The sequence below is a fragment of the Gymnodraco acuticeps genome, unplaced genomic scaffold, assembly GCF_902827175.1.
Source record: "Gymnodraco acuticeps unplaced genomic scaffold, fGymAcu1.1, whole genome shotgun sequence".
In the NCBI taxonomy this organism is placed as follows: Eukaryota; Metazoa; Chordata; class Actinopteri; order Perciformes; family Bathydraconidae; genus Gymnodraco; species Gymnodraco acuticeps.
Window position 1 is genome coordinate 1,529,963 of NW_022991375.1, and position 26,856 is coordinate 1,556,818.

At 41.0% G+C, this 26,856-nt stretch overlaps 1 protein-coding gene across 3 annotated transcripts; it reads right to left on the reverse strand.

The window, feature by feature from the left end:
• Positions 1–582: 582 nt before the first annotated feature.
• tbc1d5 (TBC1 domain family, member 5) lies at positions 583–25,239 on the reverse strand. Of its 3 annotated transcripts, none has more exons than XM_034240725.1 (22): positions 25,105–25,239; positions 20,053–20,104; positions 19,588–19,706; positions 18,718–18,775; positions 18,429–18,537; positions 18,164–18,253; positions 17,242–17,313; positions 16,315–16,382; positions 16,101–16,203; positions 15,570–15,658; positions 14,995–15,045; positions 14,146–14,215; positions 12,391–12,563; positions 11,816–11,958; positions 11,151–11,257; positions 8,279–8,364; positions 5,793–6,100; positions 4,252–4,448; positions 3,639–3,741; positions 3,038–3,117; positions 2,617–2,931; positions 583–1,701 (listed from the first exon to the last, which is right to left on the reverse strand). In XM_034240725.1, the coding sequence occupies exons 3-22, from the start codon at positions 19,685–19,687 to the stop codon at positions 1,411–1,413; spliced, it is 2,613 nt and encodes an 870-aa protein (XP_034096616.1). In that variant the 5' UTR covers positions 19,688–19,706; positions 20,053–20,104; positions 25,105–25,239; the 3' UTR covers positions 583–1,410. The 3 variants fall into 3 exon arrangements, with proteins under 3 accessions (XP_034096616.1, XP_034096617.1, XP_034096615.1); XM_034240726.1 differs by having other exon boundaries at positions 583–1,737; positions 4,354–4,448; positions 25,105–25,235; XM_034240724.1 differs by having other exon boundaries at positions 583–1,737; positions 25,105–25,234.
• Between the last annotated feature and the right edge of the window lie 1,617 nt (positions 25,240–26,856).

A 26,856-nucleotide genomic window follows, 5' to 3' on the forward strand; every position in this document is an offset into this window, starting at 1 on the left:
GTAGCTGTTCTGGAGCATTCAATCATATCACATGATATTAATCAATATTGGAGCTCTCGTGAAAGTGTAGACATTTTACTTATTATATTTTGGTCCACTTTTTGTCCACTCCAGACCGATGTATCTTGATAACTATTGGAGGGATTGTAATGACATTTTGTCTGTTCCCCAGAGGAGGAATCATACTGACATTTACTCTAGCAACTCCACATGGTTTACATTTATGGTTTCGAGGGAATGTCTCCAAAATATAGGACTAATTTCAATAACATTTACTACAGCCATTGACATTTTCCTCAAGCGCCATTACCATGTGTGCTGAAGAGCAACAAATTAGCATTATAAAAGGCATTATTTTTGACCATGTTGGCATAAAAAAAAGCAACCTGTTATTCCATGAAAACAAGGCTAACATCATAGGCCGATGAAGACTATGTGATATGATGACAACCTTAGAGTAGAAACGTATTGGAGTGTGTTCAAAGTTAGTTTGATCAAATCTTGTTTTTAAGGTTAAGAGAGAAATCTGGACCCAGACACCATCCACTTTGAAGCATTCCCAAACAGGCACAGTAACATCAGTGTGTAGCAAGAGCGATGTCGTTTTATTGGTCTTGAGTTAATTATGCTGAATGGGCAGCTCGAGGGACAATCTTTGTGTGTGCTGCGTTACACGTTACCACAGGACACCAAAACAACTCAGTTGTAATGTGAACAAAATGACAACCATCGATAAAAAGATTAAAATGTCCACGTTGGAATCAATAAAAAAGAAAAGGAAAAAAAGACATACTCCATACTTTAATGGTTTTCATCCAGGAACCTAAACTAAGGGTTAAAAGTCTTTCTTAAAAAAAAGAAACTAACAAAAACAGTAAGTTCACAGAGTCAGGTTTTGTTTGGTTGAGAGAAGAAGAACGGTCAGAGGCACTGGTTCGGGGGGGGGGGGAGAAAGCTGATAACTGGCCAGAGGATGTCATCCTTTCATTTCACAGAAGAGAGCTCCCTCTGAAAGAGCAGAGACGAACAGACATAACAAGCAGAGGTTTGGCCAGATGTCCACATTCAGGAGAAGCAGAGCAATTCTTACAGTAAGAGAGAGACCGCCCTGTATACAAATTGCAGTTTGATCCAAGTCTTTAGAGTAATCATGTAGTGACAGGGTAAGCAGTTCAATGGCACCATCTCTCTGTAGAGCAGGGGGCTACAGTTAAATATCAGAAGTGAGGGGACATGATGAGGAGACAGGCATTAGGGAAATGAGATGGCATACAGCATGAGCTCAGACAGGAAGTGGCAGAAAGAGACGGAGAATAACGTAATGGTGACTGGAAGCGTCACAGTCCACATGTGCAATTCTTTAGCCGACAGCAGCTCCACCCTCTGATCCCAAGTCAGTTTGTTTCTGGTTCACAGGTCGTTGGGGTTGACGATGGTGAAGTCAGAGTCCTTGCTGTGGGTGGAGCCCTCGTCTGGGCTGGAAGACCCTGAGGTGCCGGCCGTCAGCGGGTCCTGGAGGACCCCCGCGGCCCCCTCCGGGTCCAGGCGCACCAGGCCGCGCCCCCGCCTGATTGGAGGGGTGCGTTCGGCTGCAGCCCCCCCTCGTCCTCCTCCTCCCTCGCCGGCTGCCAGGTCTCCGTCCTGGCACACCAGGATGTAGTCGTCCCAGTTCTTACCCTCGGAGCCCAGGGAAGACCCCGCCTGCACACGAGAGATGGCAAGGTCTGTGTCTTTGTTCTGTTTTGGCAAAAATGTAGTCCTCCTATTGTAATGATTTACTAAGTCTAAAAGACATCATATTTGATAACTTTGTTGAAAATCATGATATTACATGCAATAAATAAACACATTTAGTTCCTCTTATATCTCTGCACTCACTTTCCTCCTTTAACCATACAGAGTGATATGCTAGTAATGGTCTAATCAACTTTAGATTCTGACCAATCAGATGATGAATAAAGACGAGGGCTATGTCTGATTGGCCAGAGTTAACAGCATGGCGCTTATCATACAAAAACAGTGCCTACAGACAGAATGTAATATAATATGTTGTTACTATATTCAAAGTGCAATAGTGTGGGCTTTGGCAAAGTAATGCAATTGCAATGACGTTAATACAAGGTATATTGCGCAGTGCTATTATGTACCCTGTTTAATCTAGTGCACTAAGAGGAAGTAGAAGATGTGTACACAAACCCAGGCTGTATAACCATAATCTGCTGCTTGTTTGGCCCTAAAGCTAAATGAATTAAAATGCGACAAACCTCAGACTCCAGGGAACATGTGACTTAGTATTTTCATTATACAGTCGCTGTAAAAAACAGCACATTGCTGGGTTTGATTTATTCCAAATGGGAGAGCTTAAGCAGCCACTTCCTGCAGAGAAAACAATTCTGGTACAAACATTGGATCATTTTTGCACAGAGGGTAGAATTTCTTGGCATCACATGATCAGATTTAAAGTCACTGAACACTGGGTCAGAAGGTTGAACGGTTCAAACAATGACTGAAAACTAATCCTGTCTGAACCGAGCGTGGTAGTTTATATTGATACAAGTGCCGACAGTGCATAGCTCTTATTCCAGTAGTGTAAAAGAGGACTGATGGTCAGTTAACCTGTTGCTCAGGGGGGGTGATGACCTGCTCCTTCTCCCCCTGCTCCTCCTGCTCCTCTTCCTCCTCCTCCTGCTCCTCCTCCTCCTCCTCCTGCTCCTCCTCCTCCGTGCTCACGCTCCCGTCCAGATCAGAGTCCCGGCTCTGCCCGCTGTTTGCTTGTTCTTCCTCTCGGAGGTGATTGCTGGCGTTCAGAGCCGTCTCAGCGGCGGCCGCGGTGGAGGTGTAGTGATCGTCAGCGATGGCGATCTCCTCGTTCTCCTCGGCCTCCAGCAGGCTCTGGTTGAAGCGCAGCGACCCCTTCAGGATGTCTTTGATCTGATGGGATACGAGCAACGTGCCAATGTTACAGAAACCAATGAACATGTAGAGAGTATGTATTCCAAAACACATCACAGACATTGCTGTGGGTTTGCTCACTGACCTGTTTGAGTCCAGCCAGTGAAACTAGAACCTCGTCCTCCTTCTCCAGATGCTCTTGGAGAATCACTTCCTGGATTTTACCTGTGGAGTAGTAATAAGCACCACTAAGCTATACAACCAGCTACAAAACAATACATTATATTAACAAATTGGAAAACATTTATTTCAAAACCTTCCCTAAAAAAGAATCTAGTGCACTATATCATAAATTAAACGTTATATGGATTTCGTCAATTGGATTGCTGCATTTCAAGGGGGGAAAAGAGTCCATACCATAGGTGCTAATATCTAAATGTAATCAGACGAATACATTGCAAAAGTAACCATGATAAAGACACGTTTCTTTTTAAGTGTAGTCAAATACATAACAAAACATAAAGGAATATTTAAGTTTAAGTTGATGAACTGCTATTAGCATCAAAATGTTCATCAACTTAAATACATCCAAATTAAATGTTGGATTTACTTGTTTAGGACACTAACACATGATGTAATTCAAACTATAAAATAACTAACAGCGTTTAAGACAGTGTGTTAGATCCTATAAATAAACATGGAGATTTGACTGTCGTCTGTTGCTGGTGTCGAGTTTCTGTACTCACAGATGTGAGAGTTCATCATCTTGGCGCAGTATTTGCTCATTGCCTCCAGATCATTGATCTGGCCCTGCAAGAACGACACCTGAGCTTCCAGGTGGTCCTCCTCCTGTGACACACACACACACACACACACACACACACACACACACACCACACACACACACACACACACACACACACACACACACACACACACACACACACACACACACACACACACACACACACACACACACACACACACACACACACACACACACACACACACACACACACACACAACACACAACACACACACCACACAATCACACACCACACACACACACACACACACACACACAAACACACACACACACACACACACACACACACACACACACACACACACACACACACACACACACACACACACACACACACACACACAGGTGAAAAAGAGAACAGAAACAAACCGCAGCTTGGCAGGCAGAGGGAAAACAAAGCCACAGAGGAGGCATTAGGGTTGTATCTGTAGAGAGACGAACAATAATATGACAGACAGAGACATGGAGACAGTCTGTCAGAGGAAAACAAAGACGTTAACGATAAGAGAAGGACAGCAGGAAGAACATCTCACCGACTCTTTCTTGCTCATGCTCTTGCTGTGGGAGCGAGAACGAGTGATGTTGAAGAAAGAGTCTTTCTTGGTGTCGGAGAGGGGAGGAGATGAAGTGCTTACATCACTCCCGACGGAGGGGGGGAGAGGCGGGGAGGCGGTGAACTGAGCGCGCCCAGCAGAGAGGCTCTCTGTGCTGGGAGAGGAGCTGACCATGCCTGCAGGGGGGACACAACGAGGGAGGACAGGAGATTAGTATTAACACAAAACAAATGTGCATCCTTTTCAATCACAAATACAAAGATATGATCTCAGAACCGAAATGTTTTAACAGTGTGATACAGATTGAGCAATGGCTGTTCATTCTTGACTTCGGCCATATGTGTCATCAAATCATTTAGCATTATGACCATTTGTGAAAAAGTGGGACAAAAGTATTTGGAACATGCATTAAGATTTGTTGTCACATAATACTGCTGTTTAGGACAATCAGTGCTTTTAATGTTTACATTTCTAAATAAATAATTTAGATGTTTTATATTATACAAGCCATTCCATGTCATTAAGGAGTAGCAGGGTACGACCAGGATATGCATCCTCCAGCGTGCAATAATTGGAATGATTATAAAATCTAAAATCCAAAAGTTATGATTAAAAAAAATCTAAAACAAATAGATTAATTACATGTGTTTTTTGTATTATGTATAAATAACTGAAAATGTAAATAGAAATTCTAAATTAATCCAACTTTTTTTAAACTTAATTACCGATGTTTATCAATTGATAATTAAATTGCAAATGTTAAAATAGTTTTTTAAACATGTATTATTTGAGTATAATCTAAAGTTATTTAAAGGCTCAATGGTTGAAGAGGAAACCACGTGTCATTTAATTTTTCTTTATCAAAAGGCCAAGAAAACACTTGCAAACACATGCCACACAACAACAACAACAACAACTGTGCAACACACACAGACTTCAGCATATTGTATGGTCAAAGCAATGCTGGCAGCAGATGCCATAATTCCTCCAGGATGTTATCATTTCAATTTCCACTGATCTGGATAGCTGTGATCTCCCTCTGCTGGTCAAAGTGTACCATGACATGTTCTAAAGTCCACTTACTGTCCTGACTAGCTGCTAATAGAGCAGCAGGAAAGCTGAATGAAGACCTTGTGTGTCAGTGTGAGTCTGGAAAAGCAACCTGAGACACTTCCCCTGAAACTACAACACACACACACACACACACACACACACACACACACACACACACACACACACACACACACACACACACACACACACACACACACACACACACACACACACACACACACACACACACACACACACACACACACACACACACACACACACACACACACACACACACACACACACACACACACACACACACACACACACACACACACACACACACACACACACACACACCACACACACACACACACACACACACACACACACACACACACACACACACACACACACACACACACACACACACACACACACACACACACACACACACACACACACACCTTTGCTGAGGTGGACCGGCATGCTCTCGGACTTGAGCAGACGGTAGTGCTGGTTCTGGACACGGCTCGGGGTCTGCGGGGGGGCGTGGCCTGAAGGGGGGTCGGCCAGCGGGTGAGGCAGGGCGGGCGCTGACCCCAAGGCGGGGGAGGTTGACGTGGAGGAGAAGGAGGAGGAGTGAACCTCCGTGTTGATAGGCGAGATGCCGCTGGAGCTGCTGGATATGGCCGGAGCGATGAGCTTCCTGCCGAAGCTCAGCAGGCTGCTGGACACCTTGTTGATGTTCAGGGGCGCAGGTTTGGAGCCAGAGCTGGGAGAAGAAGATATATTTATTAGATGGTTGATACTTCTTACTACCACACTTTTAATATTCAGATGTATTCCATACAGGATTTGTTGTTGTTTTCTGTTCATAAATAAAGCCTCACTTTCCTAGACTTGAAACTTGTGTGATTAGTTTCTCTCACAGTGAACGATTTAACTCCTTTATGCTTTTCGGTGAAGTTGTATAGTTACAAAATTGCCATTAATGAGGTTTTAATGGCCTCGTCTTCTTGGCTCTCTCAAGACTTGAACGTATGCGCTAATGAGACCAATTTTGCCAAAGCAGTTGAAAATTGCCACTTAATTGCTGTGATCAAAAGTTATAAAACTTCAAAGATAAAAATGTAGGAACTCAGAGTATTCACTGTAACGGGCTGCCAATCTCATGCATATTTCAAGCCTCTGTTAAATGATTTCTGCTTGGCACTGAAAGGAAATGGAAGCTTGTTTAAACTTGGGTGGTAAGACCAAAGTACCTTGAGAATGGTGCATGGGAAACATTTAGGAAAATTCAGTTCAAGGCACAAGTCAGATTTATATGTCTATTCATTATGCAAAAAAAACAAAAACAAAGCTGCATGAGAACTCTTATAGAGAAAGTGGGTGTTTCTCAATGTCTAGGACACTTCCTTGGTAGGACATGTCCCTCCTAGTCAGGTCCTTCAGAAGCAAGGCAAGAATCCTTCCTAGCCTCGGAAAACGAAGAATTGTGGAACAGGCTAACAGGTGTGCATCATATGCGAGGCCCCGCCTTAAATGGAGCGCGATTTCCGCCGAAGATTTGGAAATGTGTCCGTGCGCAAAGCATTGTGGGGATTTTAAGACCGGAGGATACACCTGTGCAGCCTCACAATTTCCCGCAACGAAGGACGCTGGCCTCGGTAGAATTCCAAGCATCCTGGACATTGGAACAGTCCTTCGGCGGGACTCGATGACGTAGCATCCTTGAAATAGTGGCTCTGGAGGAGCCTTCCTCGACATCGAGAAACACTGTGGGTGTTTCTCAATCGCGAGGATGCTGGCTTGGTAGTTGCGTACTTCCAAGTAACTTCCTTCAGAAACTAAGCAAGTATACTTCCAAGCCACGGCTTCGGAAAACGAAGAAGAATGGAACAGGCTAACAAGTGTGCCACTCTCTCTAACGGTTTCAACATAAACTGTACCGAAAATAAATACCTCACGATGTCTATCTAATTATGAACTTGCTCTACTTTCACGGAACACATTTTTGATGATAACAAACAAATGTAACAAAGTCACATATTTACCAACACATTTTCTACGCCACTACATACTTACATTGAAATGTGTGCTGCGTCGGTTCAGTAATTCTCCGCAAGGGTTTTTGAAATTGGTCCGTACGAAAACACGTGGGTTTGCTATCCTGACTCCAAGATGGTGGAATGAGCTCCCCATTGACATCAGGACAGCAGATAGCTTGCACATCTTCCGGCGCAAACTGAAAACTCATCTCTTTCGACTCCACTTCGAGCGATAGAACTATTAACAAAGCACTTTTATACTAATAAAGGACTGGCTTATCTAAAGCCAGTTGAGTAGCACTTGAAATGTTTGGCTCTATGAAACCTGATGTACTTATATGATTCTGTTTTCTTCAAGGTTGTGTCTTCCTGGTCGAATGTACTTATTGTAAGTCGCTTTGGATAAAAGCGTCAGCTAAATGCAATGTAATGTAATGTCCGTGCGCAAAGCATTGTGGGGATTTTTAAGGACGCGAGGTCTACCCATGTGCAGCCTCGAAATGTCCTCCAAACCAAGAACGCGGCCTCCGTGGAATTCCAAGTATGCTGGAGATTGGAACAGTCCTTCGGCGGCACTCGATGACATAGCATCCTTGAAATATTGGCTTGGAAGCCAGAATCCTCGAGATTGAGAAACGGCCCCAGTATTAGCAGTGTGTTTAGCGCCATTTTGGCAAAAAGATATACCCGTTTGTAACACATTGATGGATGGTTAAAGCTACGGTTATGGCTCTTTACACCGTTAAGAAAAGTAATCAATATTGTAATTGGCTGTATAAACAGTCTACAAGGGGATGAGGGTTTCAAATATTTTTTTCAGATAAAATGGGACAATTTAAAAAGGGTAAACTGACTTTCAATCTTGGGAGCGATAAACATTTGTGTGTGCATGTAGATTATACCGTGTCTTGTTCATCAGGTCAGCTCCCCTTGTTTTATAGTAATCCAGATTCTGCTGGAACTGGTAATTAACCGGTCGTGGATAGTTCTGTAAAAGTAGGGAAATACAAACATTTTTTCAATAAAAAAGTCATTAAAAATATCTGTGGTGTGCGTGATAAGCAGAGTAAACATGTCAGCCTAAAATCTATATGCACAGTATATGCACGCATGACTACGTAAACAAGCAGATACATGTGCGTTTCTTAGTCACTGCATATGAGCAACGAGCCCGTTTCCATCTCAACCCCCAACCTGCCTGTCATTATGGATGATGCCCCCTCCCTAGGTGTCACTGTGATAGGACATGTTGTGACATGGTCGTTCAGCTGGGGGAAACGCTGTCACGTCGGATCAGCTACTTCCTGGGTTATCATCCCGGGACAGTTGTTGTGTTTGAGTGTATGGGTCAGTGAACTTGCAGGAAGAACAGAAAATGGTTTGTGGTGTTTGCTAAGGTCAAAAGAGAACTCATGTCTGAGCTCTCATTCCTTCACATCAACAGATAGTTTTTATAGAAAAAGGTAGAAGGAAGAATGTAAGCCTGCTGTGTGTGAGGAGGAGTGACAGAAAACATGGCGTCTGATATGGTGTGTGTGACTAGAGCAACATTGAAACAAGTCTATGACAGGAAATGCTGACGACTGTAAGATATGGTAATAAAAAAAGAGGAATCAGGATTTATTACATCCGGTACAGAAATTCTCAAGGTGTCGACACAGACTCACGCTTTCCATCTGTTGCAGTCACAACGGTCTAACATTACAAATGATAATTACATCATTGCAATAGGCAGAAGTTACATTAATTAGGAAACAGAAGGTTCAAGTTCAGATTGTCAATTTAACCCTCCAACACTCGGCTGTTGTTTTATTTCTAGAGATATTTTTGGGGCCAGAAAGTGTTGACAGTGTTGGGGAGGACATCCGGCAGCTCGTGGTCTTTTTCTTTGCTTGAAATGTTACCTTATTCACAGCTTTCACATGAATTATTTACAGCTTTGAATAGTATTTTCGTTACGTTTATGAGCAACTTTTAATAGACTCATAATGCCTAAACTGAAATGTTTTATCCTTTTAAAATCACTTAAAGGTGGGGTAGGTCATTTTGGAGAAACCAGCTTGAGTGCGCTAGAATTTGAAAATACACAAAAAATCTGCCACTTCCTTACAGAGCCCCTCCTCCAACACACACGAACGCGCACATGACCAATGAGGGCACGAGATAAGTTTGTGCACAGATGGAAGGCTGACAGGCAGGTAGGCCATCCAGTTATTTTAGCCGGGCCGGCTCAGATGATTGGTTGTGCTTTTTACAGTACTACGGCTTCCACAGATGACATTTCTTTATGGATTTTTTGTCAAAGCACTTAAGATATTCATTACTATCGGGATGTTAAGAGCATTCCATGGAATATAACAAAACGTGTATCTCGAGCCGGTTTCTCAAAACGTACCTACCCCACCTTTAAAACCAAGTTCCTTAAAGTGCACCTACAGTATCATGCTATTTTTAGGCAATAGCATCGGTCTCAGATATATAAAATATATAAAAAACATGTCTATGAAGTGTTTTGCTCAAAATACCAAACAGATCACCCATTCTAGCCGTGCCTCATATCCCTGTATTTCACTTCCTGTTTCAAAAGTGCTGATTTGGGGTATAAAGCTTTAACAAAAATAAAATTGATAAAAAAAATAAAAGGAGGGCGCTGAGCTCATGCGGGAGATTCTACCGACATATACTGCCGTGATGAAACGCCATATCATGGATTATCAAGGATTATTTTGAATATAATATATTGAAACAGTATGGAGCTCAAAGGATTTCTCTATGGCCGGTTATACCACAAGGTGAGTTCCTTTTTATTTCCTGCTTCTTCACACACATGCTCTCCAGTACAGGTTAGCTCTGAGTGTTAGCGATGCTAATGTAAACACCGACCATATTACGTCCAAAACAGTCAGGCATCGTTTCTGATAGCAACGTTTCTGACTAGGGCCGTGGGTGTAAAGCCAGCCTACATTTCCGATATTACTTCACATCGGACGCAAATCTGGATCAGCTCCGTTGTAGCCCCGTTTTTAGAGATTTGGGTACGGAGGAAAAGAGAGGGTTTTATTTTCTGACGCTGCGTGAGTTCCCTGACACACATATGTATGTATAAAAGACATCACAAAGTGCATTTTGCATGATAGGTCCCCTTTAAAGATAAGTGTTTATGTATTAAACAGGTGGGGAAAATGACAGGTAAGAAAAACGATATTTTACAGGTAAATTTGTCTACATTTTGAACAAGATTTAAAAATCTTTATTCAAGTGTTAAACACAGTATAAAGGAGGAGTATCTAACTTCCTGTCTCATTAACTGGTTCATTGCCTGCACCTGTGCTTTAAGTATTTACAACAAGTGCTTCATCACTAATCTGTAACCACTGAAGTGTGATGCAGTGGAAAAAAAGCAGCTAATTTTAACTTCCCTTGTTACACCCGAACACTTTTTCACAGTACACTGAGACTTTTTGATTTACACTCCATGGTGTTTGAGGTGTTTTGTGTGTGTTTAGTGTTTCACTTCTGCAAATCTTTCCCCCCTCTGCAGAAACAACAAATCCTGTTATTGAAGTATCTCAGCTGCTTTGAGAACTCAAAACTTCTCACTTTTTAACTTGACAGGCATGATTAACTTGTGACAGGCTTAATCAGAGAGCTTAATATAACACAACAAAACTATACAAATGGCACTTAACCACATAGCTGTTTATCTTGGATACAAAATAAAGACATACAGCAAGAAAAGTACAATTACTTATGCTAGTGTGGCTGTTTGCTTACCTTTGGATCTCGGAGGAAAAGAGCCTTCTGCAGCAGGGAGTTGATGTCTCCTAAAGGAGGGTAGTGCATCAGCAGGCCCAGGCAGGTCTGGAAGTTACTAGCAATGACTGAAACACACAATAAACAATACACACGTTATAAAGATGTAGTTCTTTGACCAAGAGCTAACCTATTAATGTTTAATGATCCGTTTTGGCTACCCTTCTTGTGTCATATGTCGGCTAATGAGAAGTATATTCAACCGCAATATGAGGATTAACTTTGCAGAAGTGCGCCATATTTCTCAGAGCAAACTAGGCGAAGGGAGTCTTAAAGAGACAGGTGCTAAACAAAGGACAAATACTGGTATATTCAAACCGATAGTAATATTAAAATAATGTCTTTGACACATTATAGCATGTCGATGTTATAGAAACAAACCAAATACGATTATGAAAATGAGAGCAATAAACCTCCTTAAAGCAGAGACGATGTTTTCTGACATTAGGCCTTATCTCCCATCAAGTATGGCAGCAAAGATCTACAAGTATTCTATTCAAAGCAATATCTGATTAAATGAGGTGGAATAAATCAAATTCTTCCAGTTAAGTGTTATTTGTGAAATCACATGCTGCAAAGACAACACATTGCGTTATTGGATTATTTCAGTAATAAACGCAGCGTACGAGCGTCTCGGATGTAGAGCAGCATGGCCACAAAGATGTAGTCCACCAGGTCCAGGGTGATGCTGTCCGCAAACAGAGCGTCCCACATCACCAGCAGGTCCTGCAGCGGGAACTCCCGCCCGAAAAGCAGACGTACCCACCGGCTGTAGGAGAGACAGACAGAGCGAGAGACAGAGAAAGACAGAGAGAGAGAGACAGACAGAGAGAGAGACAGAGACAGACAGAGAGAGACAGACAGACAGAGAGAGAGACAGAGACAGACAGAGAGACAGACAGACAGAGAGACAGAGAGAGAGAGACAGAGACAGACAGAGAGAGACAGAGAGACAGACAGAGAGAGAGACAGACAGAGAGAGAGACAGAGACAGACAGAGAGACAGACAGACAGAGAGAGAGAGAGACAGAGACAGACAGACAGAGAGAGAGACAGAGAAAGACAGAGAGACAGACAGAAAGAGAGAGAGACAGAGACAGACAGAGAGAGAGACAGGGAAAGACAGAGAGAGAGACAGGGTAATGTATTTGTGTCCATCTGAGGGTCAAAGTATCAAACGAACTGAACTCCAGATACTGACATGCCGTAGATCTGCGGGGCGATCTCCAGCCGGTTGACGTGCATGTGCAGTTCAACATCGTGCTTCTTCACCAGCTGGTCCTGGATGCGGTTCACTTTGGTCACTATGGCAACAGATGGCCCCGCGTCCTGGGGCCGTGCGAACGGAATGCTGGTCAGCATCTCTTCCTTACCCTGCAGCAGGAGACCATCATGTGATTAGCTTCGCATTATATAAACAAACGTTAGCACCATCTGTGTCCATATGGCCAACTCTTACCGGATAGGTTGAAAAGCAGGAGGAGTGACAAATACAAGGTTTCTATTTAGGAGGACGTACAACTGGCTAAGTTTGAACGCATTTTATATTAAGACCAAATGTGCAAATGCTATAATTTGGATAATGGAAAATTCATTAAAGTTTCCATTAAATCAAACAACAATTTGATACTATTTATGGCCGGCATTTCACCAAAAGCCACTTACTTTATTGCAATCAGTAATTGTTTTGCTGTACAGTTTTTTTAGATTATTAGTAGGACAGTCTTTATATTATAGGGTATATGCAGGAATCCTGAAGTCAAATGTAAAACCTTTTAAGACCTTTTTTTAAGACCCTTTCCATACATTTTAAGACCTCATCGCCACTTCGAGTTTTAACCGGTTACATTGGCGACACACTTTACCTCACATTTACTATATACAGTATTGATCGTCCTTCCTCCTTGTCTTCCAACCATTTGGACGCAGACTTGCATTTCCCCAAAACGATGTTGTTTAACAACCGGCGTAAACGGACCTCCGCACGCTATCAAGCAGATGTGTGATGTCCTGTTCAGATGACGTCAAAGCCAACGGGATGCCATAAATAAACTACACAGAATCACACTACACACCTACGCAATGATTACATTCAGGCAGACTGTAGAATACAACCTCTTTGGACAATTTATATACTTATTGAAAACAAGCTACAAAATGTAATACCTTGGAAAATGCCATTTAATACTTTTTACTAGCCTTAATTTTCGCTAAATTGATTTATCAACTTTTAATACTTTTAAGACCCCGCGGACACCCTGTATTACCACTTATAATATTTCCAACAGAGTAATCAGGGTCGCACATCAAATAATGTTTACTGTTCTCTCTCCTACAGTAAAGGCATGACAGAGCTGTTAAGTCACTGCTAATGTTAACCCAACATTTCCTGTTAGTGCTGAGGCAAAACATGGATGGCTCATATTGTTGAACAGTCACAGGAAATGCATGTATTTGTAAGCACGACCACTTATTAGAACTGAGTTTGCTGAATAAGACAAACAGACAGTGAATATGTTTTAAATATTGCATGGAGTTACAGATAAAAACCAGTAGTCACAGTAATCATTTCGATACTCCAGCTTCTCTACAAGCTAAACTAAATCACTGCCCTGCTGTGATGAGGAAAACGGCTTGCAATAAGCGCAGCAGAAAATCAGATCACAGTTATGAAAACAACACGAGTATATTTGGCTGCACAGTAACTAGATACAGCAGAAGCTCCTCTGCTTTATTTCGTGTTTGTTGTAGCATCGCACTTGCCGTTGCCCTGGTAACCAAGGGTTGTTGTCACTTCAACCAGGAGTGAAATATTAAGGAATATAACTTAACGTGCCAGAATAGTATAATGTCATGTCTTTTTTCACAGTTATTATCGCGCAATAAACTTGTTATGTGTAACAAGGCAGAATACATTATTGTATTTAGAACGTCGAAAGCAGTTCTTCACACTCACCCTCCTCACTTCCCTCTCGTAGCTGGAGAACCACGGCTCTGCTGTCTCCATCAGCTGAGAGAACAAGGTACTGTAGACAGAGGTGTGTGTTAGGGCTGTGCAATTAATCCTATTTTAATCGCAATTACGATTTTGGCCTGCCACAATTACGAAAACAACATAATCGAAAAAAACGATTATTTTGCTTTGCTAGGTTGTGACAGTGCACTGCAACATATTTGATCTAATTTATTTTGGTCTAATTTATTTGTATTTATCATATTAATATATGTTTAGTAGCTTGTGGAAGTGCGCTCTAAAATATTTGTTGGTCTTGTTTATTGGTATTTATTATTTTTGATATTATTTATATTTAAATATAAATGTATCATTTATTTAATTTATTTTTGTATTGGTTCTTCAGTTGAATTATATGTTCAGGGTAATCAACAGTTCAAAAGAGACTGTTCAAATTATTATTTGTATTTGATTTAAAGTTCAATAAATGGATGTTTTCAAAGTCAATGAATAATCGTATTTAATAATCGTGATATCAATTATTGACCAACATAATCTTGATTATTGCCATAATCGAGCAGCCCTAGAGTGTGTGTGTGTGTGTGTGTGTGTGTGTGTGTGTGTGTATGTGTGTGTGTGTGTGTGTGTGTGTGTGTGTGTGGTGTGTCTGTGTGTGTGTGTGTGTGTGTGTGTGGAAAGGTGAGCGATAGATAAATAATGATGACATATTGTAAAATAAAAATAGAGACATGTGAACCAATTCCAGTTCCTTGAAAAGTAATGACATTTCTGAACATGAACACCTGTTTACATATATATATATATATATCGCAATATTGGGAGTGTACTCACTAGGCATCGTGCTCAAGATACTCTGGGTTCAGAAGACTCTTCATCTCTTCACTGTGGAAAAATAAAAATGGATCTCAAATAAATGCAGAAATATCTTTCCCTCCTGAACAAGCTGCTAAAGTAAAAGCAGGTCTAGAAAGTGTTCAAGGCCACTTAAAGGTCCCCAATTATACTGTTTTTCATCAATATATTATAGGTCTCAGTTATATACAAAACATGTCTCTGAAGTTTTAGGCTCGGAATACCAAACAGATCATTGCAATAGCCCCGTTTCAAAAGTGCTGATTGTCTATCTGTTACTTTACCTTGGCTGGTGATTGGCTAATGGTTACACAAGCCAAAAAACCGTTATGACATCATAAAGTGACCAAAATCTGATCAGCTCATTTTCAGACAGGTTTTTATATAAATGGATCAGGACAAAAAGTGAGCGAATCTTTTTTCCTGAAACGTTCAGAATCTCTTTACACAGAGGGAACACATGTTTATGTATAAAAGACATGAAAAAGTGGATTTTGCGTAATAGGTCCCCTTTAAGGGTGAAATATTGGGTTTCCCGGATGTGAGGATCTGACCTGGGGCTGGCCGTCTCGCTGGCATGCTGGAAGGCTTGGTGGTCGCAGTGCAGCACGAAGACGAGGGGGGCCAGCAGCTCGTGCATCCCCTGCAGAGAGAGAAGAAAAAGAGTAAGGCTTAGAGAGGCCGGGGGAGAGAGGAATTATGGTTCATTTGTGGTCAGTCTTTCTTTAATAGTGATGCACGAGCTTTCTAATCTGTGATGACAGCTTTAATTTAGATATCGTTAGCCACTACGCAGCCATGTGTCACTTCCAGTTTGTGAAAAGCAGATGCTGTGCTTGTCTATTCTTTCGCTGGCACCTGTTACAGAGACTGATAATGATTAGGTTACAAAGGTATTTTCTTTTGTCTCACTGGGCACTACACACACAAATAAACAGTTATGCTGAGATTAACAACACAGTTGGAAAACCCAATCAGAGACATCAAAGGATTCATTTTCAAGGACCTTTAAGAGAAAACAAAGATGTCTGACTTTTTTAATTTAATCTCCTAAAAGAGCAGTTGGGACAATGTGTCCGTCGTACCTGTTTATACAACAACTGTTCATTTTCTCTGGCGTAACAGAAGAGGATGTCCGTCAGCATGGTCCTCACATCGCCGTTCTGGAAGTAACGGATCTCCGGGAACCTGACATAAATGGAAACAGTACAGAATTAATTGTATTTTTTGTGGAGGCCGAAACGCTTTCAGGAGAAAGGTAATAAAATTAAAATAAACAAACAGAATGGTGATACTGACGTTCTCAACACGTCCTGTTTGATCATCCCCTTCAGCTCTTTGTCTTGGAAGAACCTGTTCCACAGGCTCTGGAAAGGAAAGGACAAAACAAGACATAAGTGAACAAATACTATTCTGAAATCTGGGGCCTTTGAGGAACCACTTTGATGATACAATAATTACAAAAACAACCGTTCTGTGAGTGGCTGGAAAAAGTAAGACAATAGAAGATCGATGAATTAAATAACCTGTCCAGTAACACAGTTTTTTTAATCTGTTTTCTACAACTTTCCAAAGGAATTTTTCACTTTTTGGTTGATGGAAACATAACAAACACGCTATGCTTTGGTGCATTTATTTGCCATTTGTGTGTCCAATGTCTGGTTTTGCAATTCTTCTTCTTTGAAGTCTCAAAATAAGTACTCCCCCTGGAAGCTACTTACAACATCTGAGATAGTCATTTGCATTTAGGTATTTGTGATGAATGAATATATTTAAATATTCATTAATTATTGTAAACTATCCTTTATTTACTTAAAACCTTGACTTCAGACAGTTTTTCCGTGTTTAGAAAACTTGCTGTGTATTACAAAAGATTATATTAAATATCCTACAAACTTCCCTGGATGGCCAGTCATAGCTCTTGTTTACTCTCTGTTATTATCAGTGTGGTTTTCTGAGTGCAAGTCACAAAATTACCATCAAGTGGTAAAGCGGCAGGCAGATTAATTGGGAGATGAGAAAAACTAAATTAGTTTTTCAATGTTTATAAACACTTTATTAATAGCCTAACCCAAAATCTGTTAAATGGCTTCATAATTACTTCTTAAAAAAATCTGTTAATGAATCAACACGGATAAATCACTGACATGGTCTATAATTATTGCAACACAGTCTGAAGTGAATGCAGTGGGGTCACATTTCGCATGCAAATATGAAGCAACTGACCCCCTCATCCTGGGACAGCGGGTTGTTGACCACCAGGTCCTGGCCGGCAGCCTTCCGAGGGTTAGTGATGTGCTGCAACAACAACAAAAGCAAGAAATACCAACAAAAATGTCAACAACAGACATCAGAACAGTGACATGTTTATTCCTAGAAGAGCTGCACTGCTACACATGCATGACCGTACTGTGACCTGGGTTTCCTCAGCTATAGCAGCACATACTTACTACGTTTTATTTTGTTTTAAATGTTGGTGGTTGCATAAACAGTGAGTAGTTCCTCAAAATAATGAATAATAATACAAATGTTATGGATTGGTGCCCTGCTATCTGTGTTCATATACGTGTAAAACACAAAATCAATATGGCCTGCCATCCATAATATAATATATATGATGTGTGTCCCTTAGGTCAGGAAAGAACGAGGTCAATAAACTATTAAATACACTGCGCCAGCTTCCTGGAATAATGGACTGAAAGACCTGAAACTGTCAGAGCTGATCGTATAGAGAAATATAAAGATCCATCACTCTTGGTCAATGTGATTGCTCCTAAATCTTTTACTGACATCATTAAAGCTACACCTGTTTGTATGCATTATGTCAGTTATTTTGCATGGCTTATTAACTGGATATTGTGCTCATGCATTTGTAGAGTGTTGTATTTGTCTGTTTGTATAGGCTGTGATGATGGATGTAACAATGCTTATGCTTCATTCTTGTCCAGGCCACTCGTGATAGAGATTTTGTTTCCAATTGGGCTATTACTAGGTTAAAATAAGACACCATTAATAGAATCAACAATTAATTTAGACTACCATATGTGGAAAACAGAATAAAGGATCATGTAGTAGGTCGAAATTCTCCTGCAACTGTATGTATTTTCCCATGATGCTGAGGGAAACGGCCACACAGAGGCACTCTCACCGTCTCTTTGATCTTCTCATACCGGGCCCGGAGCTCATTGGTCTTGTTGATCCACTGACCCTTATCTTCGGGAAGAGCCTCCAGGTACAACTGCACACAGGTTAGCGCACTCTTAACATTCATATGACACTTTCCGAACAAAACTATAGGCTGCTGTTTCCAACAAAGAACTCTGCAGGCTGCCAGAACTGCCAATTGCAGGGAAATTGCCAAAGCCACTTTACATCAAACTGAAAAAGCACTGCTTGATCCACTCCGCAGTTACCTTCCAGCACACGCTCCGAAAGCGGCTGCTTCTCAGTCGGCCGTTGATGCCCGCCTGCCGGATCCTGGCCAGGTAATTACTGTTGAGGAACAAGTCGTCCCATTCTTTCCTGGGCAGGGGAGGGGGGGAGGCAGAGGACAAGGAGATTTATGAGCTTCTCAACCCAAATTGGGCTCGGTATTCCATCTAATGTGTCATCCAGCACTAAAGCAGGAGGCTGGCGCAGTGAGCCGGGCCAAGAGTTGATGCTACACACCCACACACACCGGAAAGTACTGGAAACACTCACCTGTATGAGAGGAAGGTTGACTGAGACTGTGAGTAAGTGCTGCTGTCAAGAGAGCCTCCTGTTAAAGCGCACACACAGCGACCACAAGGGGGGGATGTTACCAAGTGCAAAGGAGTGGAAATAAATCATTTTTAAAGATTTATAAACAAAAACATAACCTTTGACAGCTAACATAACAAGGAACACGCCCGTTTACTCTTTCCAAATGACCCATCAGTCATTTTCTTTCTGTAGCGTTTCAGAAAAGAGCCAGAAGCAGGGCAAGTGACGACAATGAGCAACGCTCCATCCTCCTATTCCTCTTCATTGGCGGTATTAAGTCTAATTTGGCCTGCAGGTGAACATGCATTCAAGTCGGAGAGCTGTCTATCAACATTAGTTACAGGAGTGGATCGTTCCACAGGGACACTCAGCATGAATATTCATCAGTTCCACAACATGCCAGCCCACAACATCCCCTCTCTCTCGCACGTAAACATAAAAACACAAAAACACCCTCAGCCCCAGGGGCGTCTCCTGCCACGTCCGTGACTCACACTTCACTGTGGAGTCAAATGTATATTTGATCATCTCCAATCTACTGAAGAACTTCAAGTTTCACTTTATGTCGTGTTTTCCGGTCAGAGCCTTAGAATGCGTGCTTGCTTTGAGTGAAAGAGCTGCTTTTATGAAGGGATTTAACAAAACATCTAGTGCCTGGTTCTTTAAAATGTTAACACAAATCCATTAGAGAGGAATTAGGAACTGTATCAGCACAACAAACAAACAAAGGTTTGAAATGAAGAAATGACAACAGAATTACATATTTCTTTCCAAGATTGTGTTGGAGGGTTTAAATCCTAATCTAGTTGTGTATCAGGGTTGACGTACTGCTGCGGTTCTTGTTGAAGTTATTGAGCGGGTCGAAGCCCGTCTCCTGCTGCTCGTCGGTCTGGAGCGGGTGGCGGGTCTCGAAATTGGGGTGCTGCATGACCGCAACCCAGCCGGACCTGGAGAAAGTGAGACCAGAGCGGAAGCAGGAAAAAGGAAGTAAGACACAAATCAGCTAGAAGATCAGCTGGACCAACGTGGGTTATGTAAAGCAACTCAGAGAACAATCCAAAAACTCTAAATGTCAAAGCACAATAGCTCTACTGATAAGGAAACTGACCTTTGATCAGGGCTTGCAATTGATCTGAAGCTTAAGCTTTCCTGAGCAGCAGTGTTATTCTGACCCTGACCTTTGACCCCCTTGTAGGAAGGGTTGCATGTCAAATCCATCCACATCAATCTCTGCACTGCATTTCCCCTTCCATTAACATTAACACGGTTGAACGGCTTAAACTCAGGACTTACTGTCACAGCCTCGTGATTCTCCTCCGCCAAGACTCTGAAGAAAAGGGTGTCTCTGCAGAAAAAAAGAAACAATAAAATGTAAGCACTTCAGCTCAATGGCAAAGAAATAAAGAAAAATCATGAATTGTGTGAAGAAAAAAAGAAAAAAATGACGTGGTGTGTATCGCATTTATATATCCTGAAATAGTAACTTAATTTGCATAAAGCTTTGACAACTACTTAACTCTAACCCAAAGTTATGACGTTTACATTTGATATAAAGACATGACATAAATCTCCGTCAATGCTTTTCTCGGAGTACAACTAATAACTTTGGTCACACTATTTTCTGCATTGTGAGGATCAAACTGTGTATTTACCTTTAAAGAGTGACAGTGTTTGCCGTCAGTGGCTTAAATGAACATGAAGCACTTGAGCTGCCTCGCCATGCTCACTGCGATATATTAAACATAAGCGGTAATGCTAATGAGGTAATTAAGTAGGTAAATGAATACATTGATTATATATTTGAATGACAACAGACTGTTCTCCACAATACACGTAAACAATATCAACTCTGAATGAGGAGTTATTAAAGAACTACAGTTTCAAAAAAGAACAAACAATAACAATAAAAACATTTTCTATTTATATTGATTGGAGCTGTCGATTAGTCATAAAACAGCTAATAGGCTAACGTATGGCTATTTAGCTTGAAAGTGCTTCATACTAACTGCCTAAATGTCATTATATACACATATGACGTGTTACTAAACTGACTATTTGAAGCAAATAAGACGTATGTTTCCTTGGGCTTCGTGAAATCATAATGGCAGTTTCTCACTATTGTCTGAGTTATTATTAGACACTTATTATTGCATCAGACAAACTGCACATTGTGAGGGAGATGGGGTAAATGTGACAATTTATAAAGATTAGGTTACAGCTCAAATTAGGGCTGCTCGATTATGAAAATCAGGATTATTTTTGGTCAATAATTGCTATCACGATTATTAAAAACGATTATCCATTTACTTTGAAAACATACATTTTTAGAAAAAAAAATGTTGAACTGTATGTTTTTAACAGTTGATTACCCTGAACTTTAAGTATAATTCAACTGAAAACCCAATAAAAAAAAAAAATACTTTTTTTTTTTAAAATTAAAAATAATAATCGTTTTATTTCGATTGCGTTGTTTTCGTAATCGTTGCAAGCCGAAATCTTAATCAAGATTAAAATACAATTAATTGCACAGCCCTAGCTCAAATCGTGCATTCGGCAACAGAAAAAGCAGGATATCTTTAAAACTCAATAATCAATAGTAATGGTTTTTAGCAGATAAACACAGCCAACTCGTCTTTGCCAACAATCCCAGCTACGAGAAAAGTGTAACTTTCTCTGAGATATCTCTATCTAGGTTAAACAATACTTCCCCGGTTCTTTATCCGGCTTGGGATTATTCCACGTTTATGAATACGGTTAGCCTAATACACAGGCCTTCGGAATAGCACGCTTTCCGCAGAGCATTATGTTTCCTGCCGCTTTATTAATTGTGGAAATAACACAACAAAGGCATCTCTTAAACCTATTAACCATGTGAAAGGGACACCGCTGGATCAATCAGCTATGCATGCCATCAAAATAGAAATAATTGTATATGCATAATGTATGTGTCTGTTTGCTTAGGAAACATCTGTTCTCCTCAAAGAATAATGCTCTCCTTAAATCAAAGGGGTTTTTCTCCCTTCCCTCATAATAAGGATATTATCCCATTAAATAATCAGAACTAATCCACAACTATAGGGAAAGACAGAGGAGTGGTGTGAATATGTATCTACAATAATAGCCATTTGTCTTAGTTCTCCTTTGAAAGGTTGCCATTAAAGATGTATCAAACTCTCCTGAGTAATTACAAATATAACAATAGTCACCTTAAATTTGCATTGCAGAGTGTCTAAAAATATGTTCAGGTACACTTTCCCTACAGGCCCGCAAACACATCCTGCACTTTGTCCCTTTTTCTAAAAATAAAGTCAATTTAAAGTTTCTAAAGAGGACTTCTCACATCTCTCACTGCTCCCTGTGCTTTGAGGATGTCTTGTGTGTAAGCCTCTGTAAGCGAATGAAAGATGATGTGGTTAAAAGACCAGAGGCCTTGCAGTGTTAGCGATTCTTGCCTGAAGCTAGTTTTCTCCTAGCCTCCTGCTGCCTTCATTACTTCTTCCCAGAGTCGACCGTAAAACGACATCCTAACTTTACTACATGATAATCAAGGCAAATTAGCTTCTGCATAATTTAATCCACAGCACCTGGAGACAGCTCAATAATTCAAATCACGAATCTTTCATGAAATAATCAAATCAATACATAATGAAATGCATAAATAAATCAACAGACAAATAACACTGCGTCCATCTGTTCGGAAGGTAGAAGATGCATTCCTGGGATTTCCAACAACAGCCCGTGAAGCTCAATCCAAACTGTAGCCATCCCATTACCATGTTACGAACATTAACATTTCTCAACCACTACTTTCTCCAAGTTGTTGCCTCAAGCATGATTTCAAAAAGGAGCAAAGCTGATGTTTCGGGTTGTGTAAATCAAATTGGAAGCACATCAAAGTCAAGTCAACCGCCAGTCAGCCTCCACTTCCTTCAATGAATCGCAATCGGTGCTACAAAACACATCACTTCCCTTTATACTTTAACAAACATTTAATCTCAAAGCAACCTAAAGAGGACGTATATGCTATTTTGAGGTTCATATTTGTATTTTGTGTGTCTACTATGACATGTTTATAATGTTCAAAAAGCTCTTTATTTTTCTCATATTGCCTGTACTGCAGCACCTCTTTTCACCCTCCGTCTGAAACCAGAGCCCAGTCTGCTCTGATTGGTTAGCTGGCCGGCTCTGTTGTGATTGGTCAACCGCCCCTTAGCCTATCACGTACTATGTGTTGGAGCGCTAGCCAATAGAAGTGTGATTGTCACTATCTAAGCAAGGTAAACAAAGGTCCCATTTCAGGCAGTTTCCCAAACACTCCAGGGTAAACTACAAAAAGCATAAAAGAGCCTCTTAAAAATGTCACTGTCACTGAAGGCTAACACTTCACTCTTGTTTTCCCACTCGATCAAAACCGAGGCAAGCATTACATTCTTGCGGGTCATGAGATTATTTTACAGCAAGAGGGTTCATTTTAACACAGCAGAAAAGATGACAAATTAACTTCAGCTGTTCTTCAAATTGCAGTGACAGGTTTTGTTTGTGAAACTACTGGATGACCAGATGCTAGAGATCTCACGTTGAAGTGGACAATAAGAAAAGTTTCAGTTTGCTCTGAGCTCATTGACCTAAAAGGCAGAGAGGCTAAACAAGTCTGAAACTAAACCCAGATTAAACTGTATTAAATGTGTTGCTAGAGGGTCTACATATCTTTGTATAGACATCTGACTAAATGACTGTACACATGTTGTTCTTCTGAAATAAACAGCTCTGTAAAATATTCTGATGAAGATGATTATTAAATTGTATTAGATGAACAAGTCCACTAGTCTATTATTCCATTAACCTCTCTCAGAGCTGCTGATGTGAAGTAGATTCAGAAAGAGAATCAGAACATGGGCTCTTCAGGATGAATATTCAAACATGATTTTGTGGGTCGGTTCCTGGCAGTTACAGTCGGAGCGGCAGATTGCAGTTTAGTCAAAGTGAAACACCCCGGCTAAACAAACTCACATGCCTCTACTTCTGCACACAGAAAGAGCCCAGGATCCTTCACAGTCACATGCTCCACCAGAGGCTGGGAAACATGCTTGAGACCTCAACCATGGCAAAATGCCGTGAACTTGCTGGGTCTTAACTGATCTGATTATCAAATACATGACAAGATATTAAACCTGACAAATATATGTCGGTGTACAAAAACTAGAGTACAGATTCTAAACTGGGGGTCTATATCTCCACAAGATAAATCTAAGGGGTTGTTACATGATCAACAAGACGTTTTCAGACTAATCTTCGACTTTGCTTTGATAATTTTGCCATTAAGGCAAAAGGATATTTGATAAAAGCTGCTCACACATCACAAACGTATGCAACAGTGCTGAGTGATCATGAGTACACATTGTTAGTAGGTCAAAAGCCAAGAAGGTAGGGAATAATTGCAACAGCGGAAAACCTGCAGTGCAAGAATGAAACGCTTAAAACATGCAGAAACACTTAGAAACTTGTAGGAACAGCAGTGGAGTTCAGAAAGATTAAAAACAGTTCCCCATATGTATTAAATGTTATCTATTGTCTCCATACACAACAGACAGCTACTGTGCAGTCTGGGACGGTCACTAAAACACCTGATTTGTGCCTTTGTCAAAGTGTTTTTCCTCTGTCCTGCAGACATTCAGCCTATACTCTCCCACGCATGTGCTGAACTGGTTATTGGAAGTGTGAAGACTGTGAAACTGCATTAAACCGTGCATGCAGGCAGGCAGACTGTTACAAAACCTCTGCACTACCCTGAACACATCACTAAATCTGTCAGGCAGGGTGGGCCAGCCCGAGGAAAAAAGGCACAACACACTAAACCTGTCAAGAAGAGGAACCGTTTAGACGCAAATTATCCAAAGCCAGCACAGACAATGTATATATAATTTGACGTAAAACACAAGCAGTGTCCGTCTTCTGTCATGCACACCGATGGTGATATCAACCATATGGATTATCGATGCCAGCAGCAGGGCAAAACGCCAAACAACAGCTAAGCTAGCTCATATCCTGCGTCGGCTAACAATGCTAAATGTAGGCTAAACTAGGTAAATAAACATACAATTGCAAGCTGTAGTTATCAATGTTGACGGGACTGTGACTACAAATGTCAGGAAGCAGGTAATGTAAAGTGACTTTAGCAAGTTGTGACCGAGCCGATGCACGGGCCTGTCTGCACTTCCGACACCAAGCTGCAGCAAGTCACGAGACACACTCGTAACATACACACACCAACAGGCGGATATAAGTGTCAATAACGTCACATAGCTATCCATAACCCGCTGAGGGCTGACAGTATGTCTCAGGTACCTGTAGGGATCACGCAGGTCTCCTCATCCTGTGTCTCTCGGACTGTCTGCTGATTTGTAAACAGTCGCGGGTCAGGCGGATGTGCTGAAGATCAGCTGACTGATCACGTGAACACAGAGTGGAGGCTTGCTTTGCAGCGTCTCAAATGTAGGATACTTGGCTGCAAGGCTGCAGTAAGTGTAAGAAATGCTGAGACCTTTACATAAATTAAAACAATCTTCTTAATAAGTCATTTTCAAACATGACTAAAAATAGCTGCCTAATCTTGTTTTAAGGCATTACACTGAGTTGTATGTAATCTTTTTAGCCTTTGTCTACTACAAAGACTAAAAGGATAAAGGGTTTGCATTTATATAGCAGTTTTGCGTACAAGTCAGCATTAACTCATTCATTCAGAATGAGTTAATGTCACACAAGGGGCCGCCTGCTAAGGGAGACTATCCTTCACACACACTCACAAACCATTGATCATGCCAGGAGTAACTTGGGGTAAGTATCTTGCTCAAGAATACATGTAGATATTGGAATCAAACCTATCAAACCCATTTATCTATGAAACATAGTGTCACAGGGAACTCCTTATTTACAGTATACAGCTATGTTATGTCGAAACGGTCTGAAACATAAAGGAAATGAGGTGAGCATATTTCAGATAATTGACACCCCCTTATTAAAGCCCTACACTTTCCCTTTACACTGTCCCCTCACAACTACATGTAAATCCTACCACATGTTTAAAAAATGTTTGAGGTTACTACGAGGATGTTCAACACTGTTAAGTTAATTTAATTACCCATTATCAGCACACTGTGGCTTTCAGGTTCCCATTTGTATCAATAATAAATTAGAATATTCCAGTTTTTAACAAAAACATTCATAGTTTGTGTCAATAAGAAAGAAAGTACGAAAGAGAGATGCATGCAAAGTTGTGTTACACTAACCAGAAGAAATACAACAGATTGACGGGGGCTCTACAACATTAGGGTTAATTAAGACAGTTTTATGGAGACTTAATTGCAAAAAATTGAGGTCAGACAAGTCAATTTGATCTGCAAAGTGCTTGCATCAAACATCTTCATCACAAAGTGTTGCCCCAAGGATAAACTAGGACACAAAAACCAAGCAGCAGGATGGTCATGCAACAGAAAAAAAGCAGGTGTCCATGTTAAGAAAAAAAAACGACATTAAAAAGCAATATTGAGTCAAATGTGTGTGTGTTTGTGTGTTAGTGGGGGTTACCAGAAAGCAGACATAATGACCATCATTGTCATTACCATCATCATCATCACAGGCATGGCATTTCAAGAGCGCCATTATCATCGTTATTATAGCTAATATTGCTGATGATGAGGCTTTCATGGCCCCTTACTGGCCCAGACTTAGGTATCGTCATGGAAACAGATGACAGAAAAAGGGCATAGCTTTATTGAATTACTCTATGAAGATATTCTGACGAAATGGGGCTTGAATGTTGCACCATCAGAGAATAGTGGGGGAGCTGCACTGTGAAGAGTCCTGAGGAGAGACAGATGAGAGTCAGGGGGAGAAAGAGAGACGGAAACACGGATAGAAATAGCAACTTCGGAAAATAAAAGAATAAAAAGAGACAGATAGGAAACACTGTCAGCACTGAGGGGCATGTGGTTCCAGAGACACAGATCCACTGGTACAGAGAGAGAGATCAGCACTGTAGAATATTGTCCCATGGATGGAAACAATGACAGCAATTCACCAACAAAGACGTAGTTATAT

Excerpts from the sequence above, each read along its gene's own strand:
- tbc1d5 (XM_034240724.1), bottom strand. The coding sequence starts at position 19,687 with ATGCAGCACCCCAATTTCGAGACCCGCCACCCGCTCCAGACCGACGAG. Across the intron at positions 11,959-12,390 it reads GCCCCGCAGATCTACGGCAT|CCGGTGGGTACGTCTGCTTT; the intron begins GTCAGTATCTGG and ends TCTCTCCTACAG. Across the intron at positions 2,932-3,037 it reads CACTGGCTGGACTCAAACAG|ATCAAAGACATCCTGAAGGG; the intron begins GTCAGTGAGCAA and ends GTATCCCATCAG.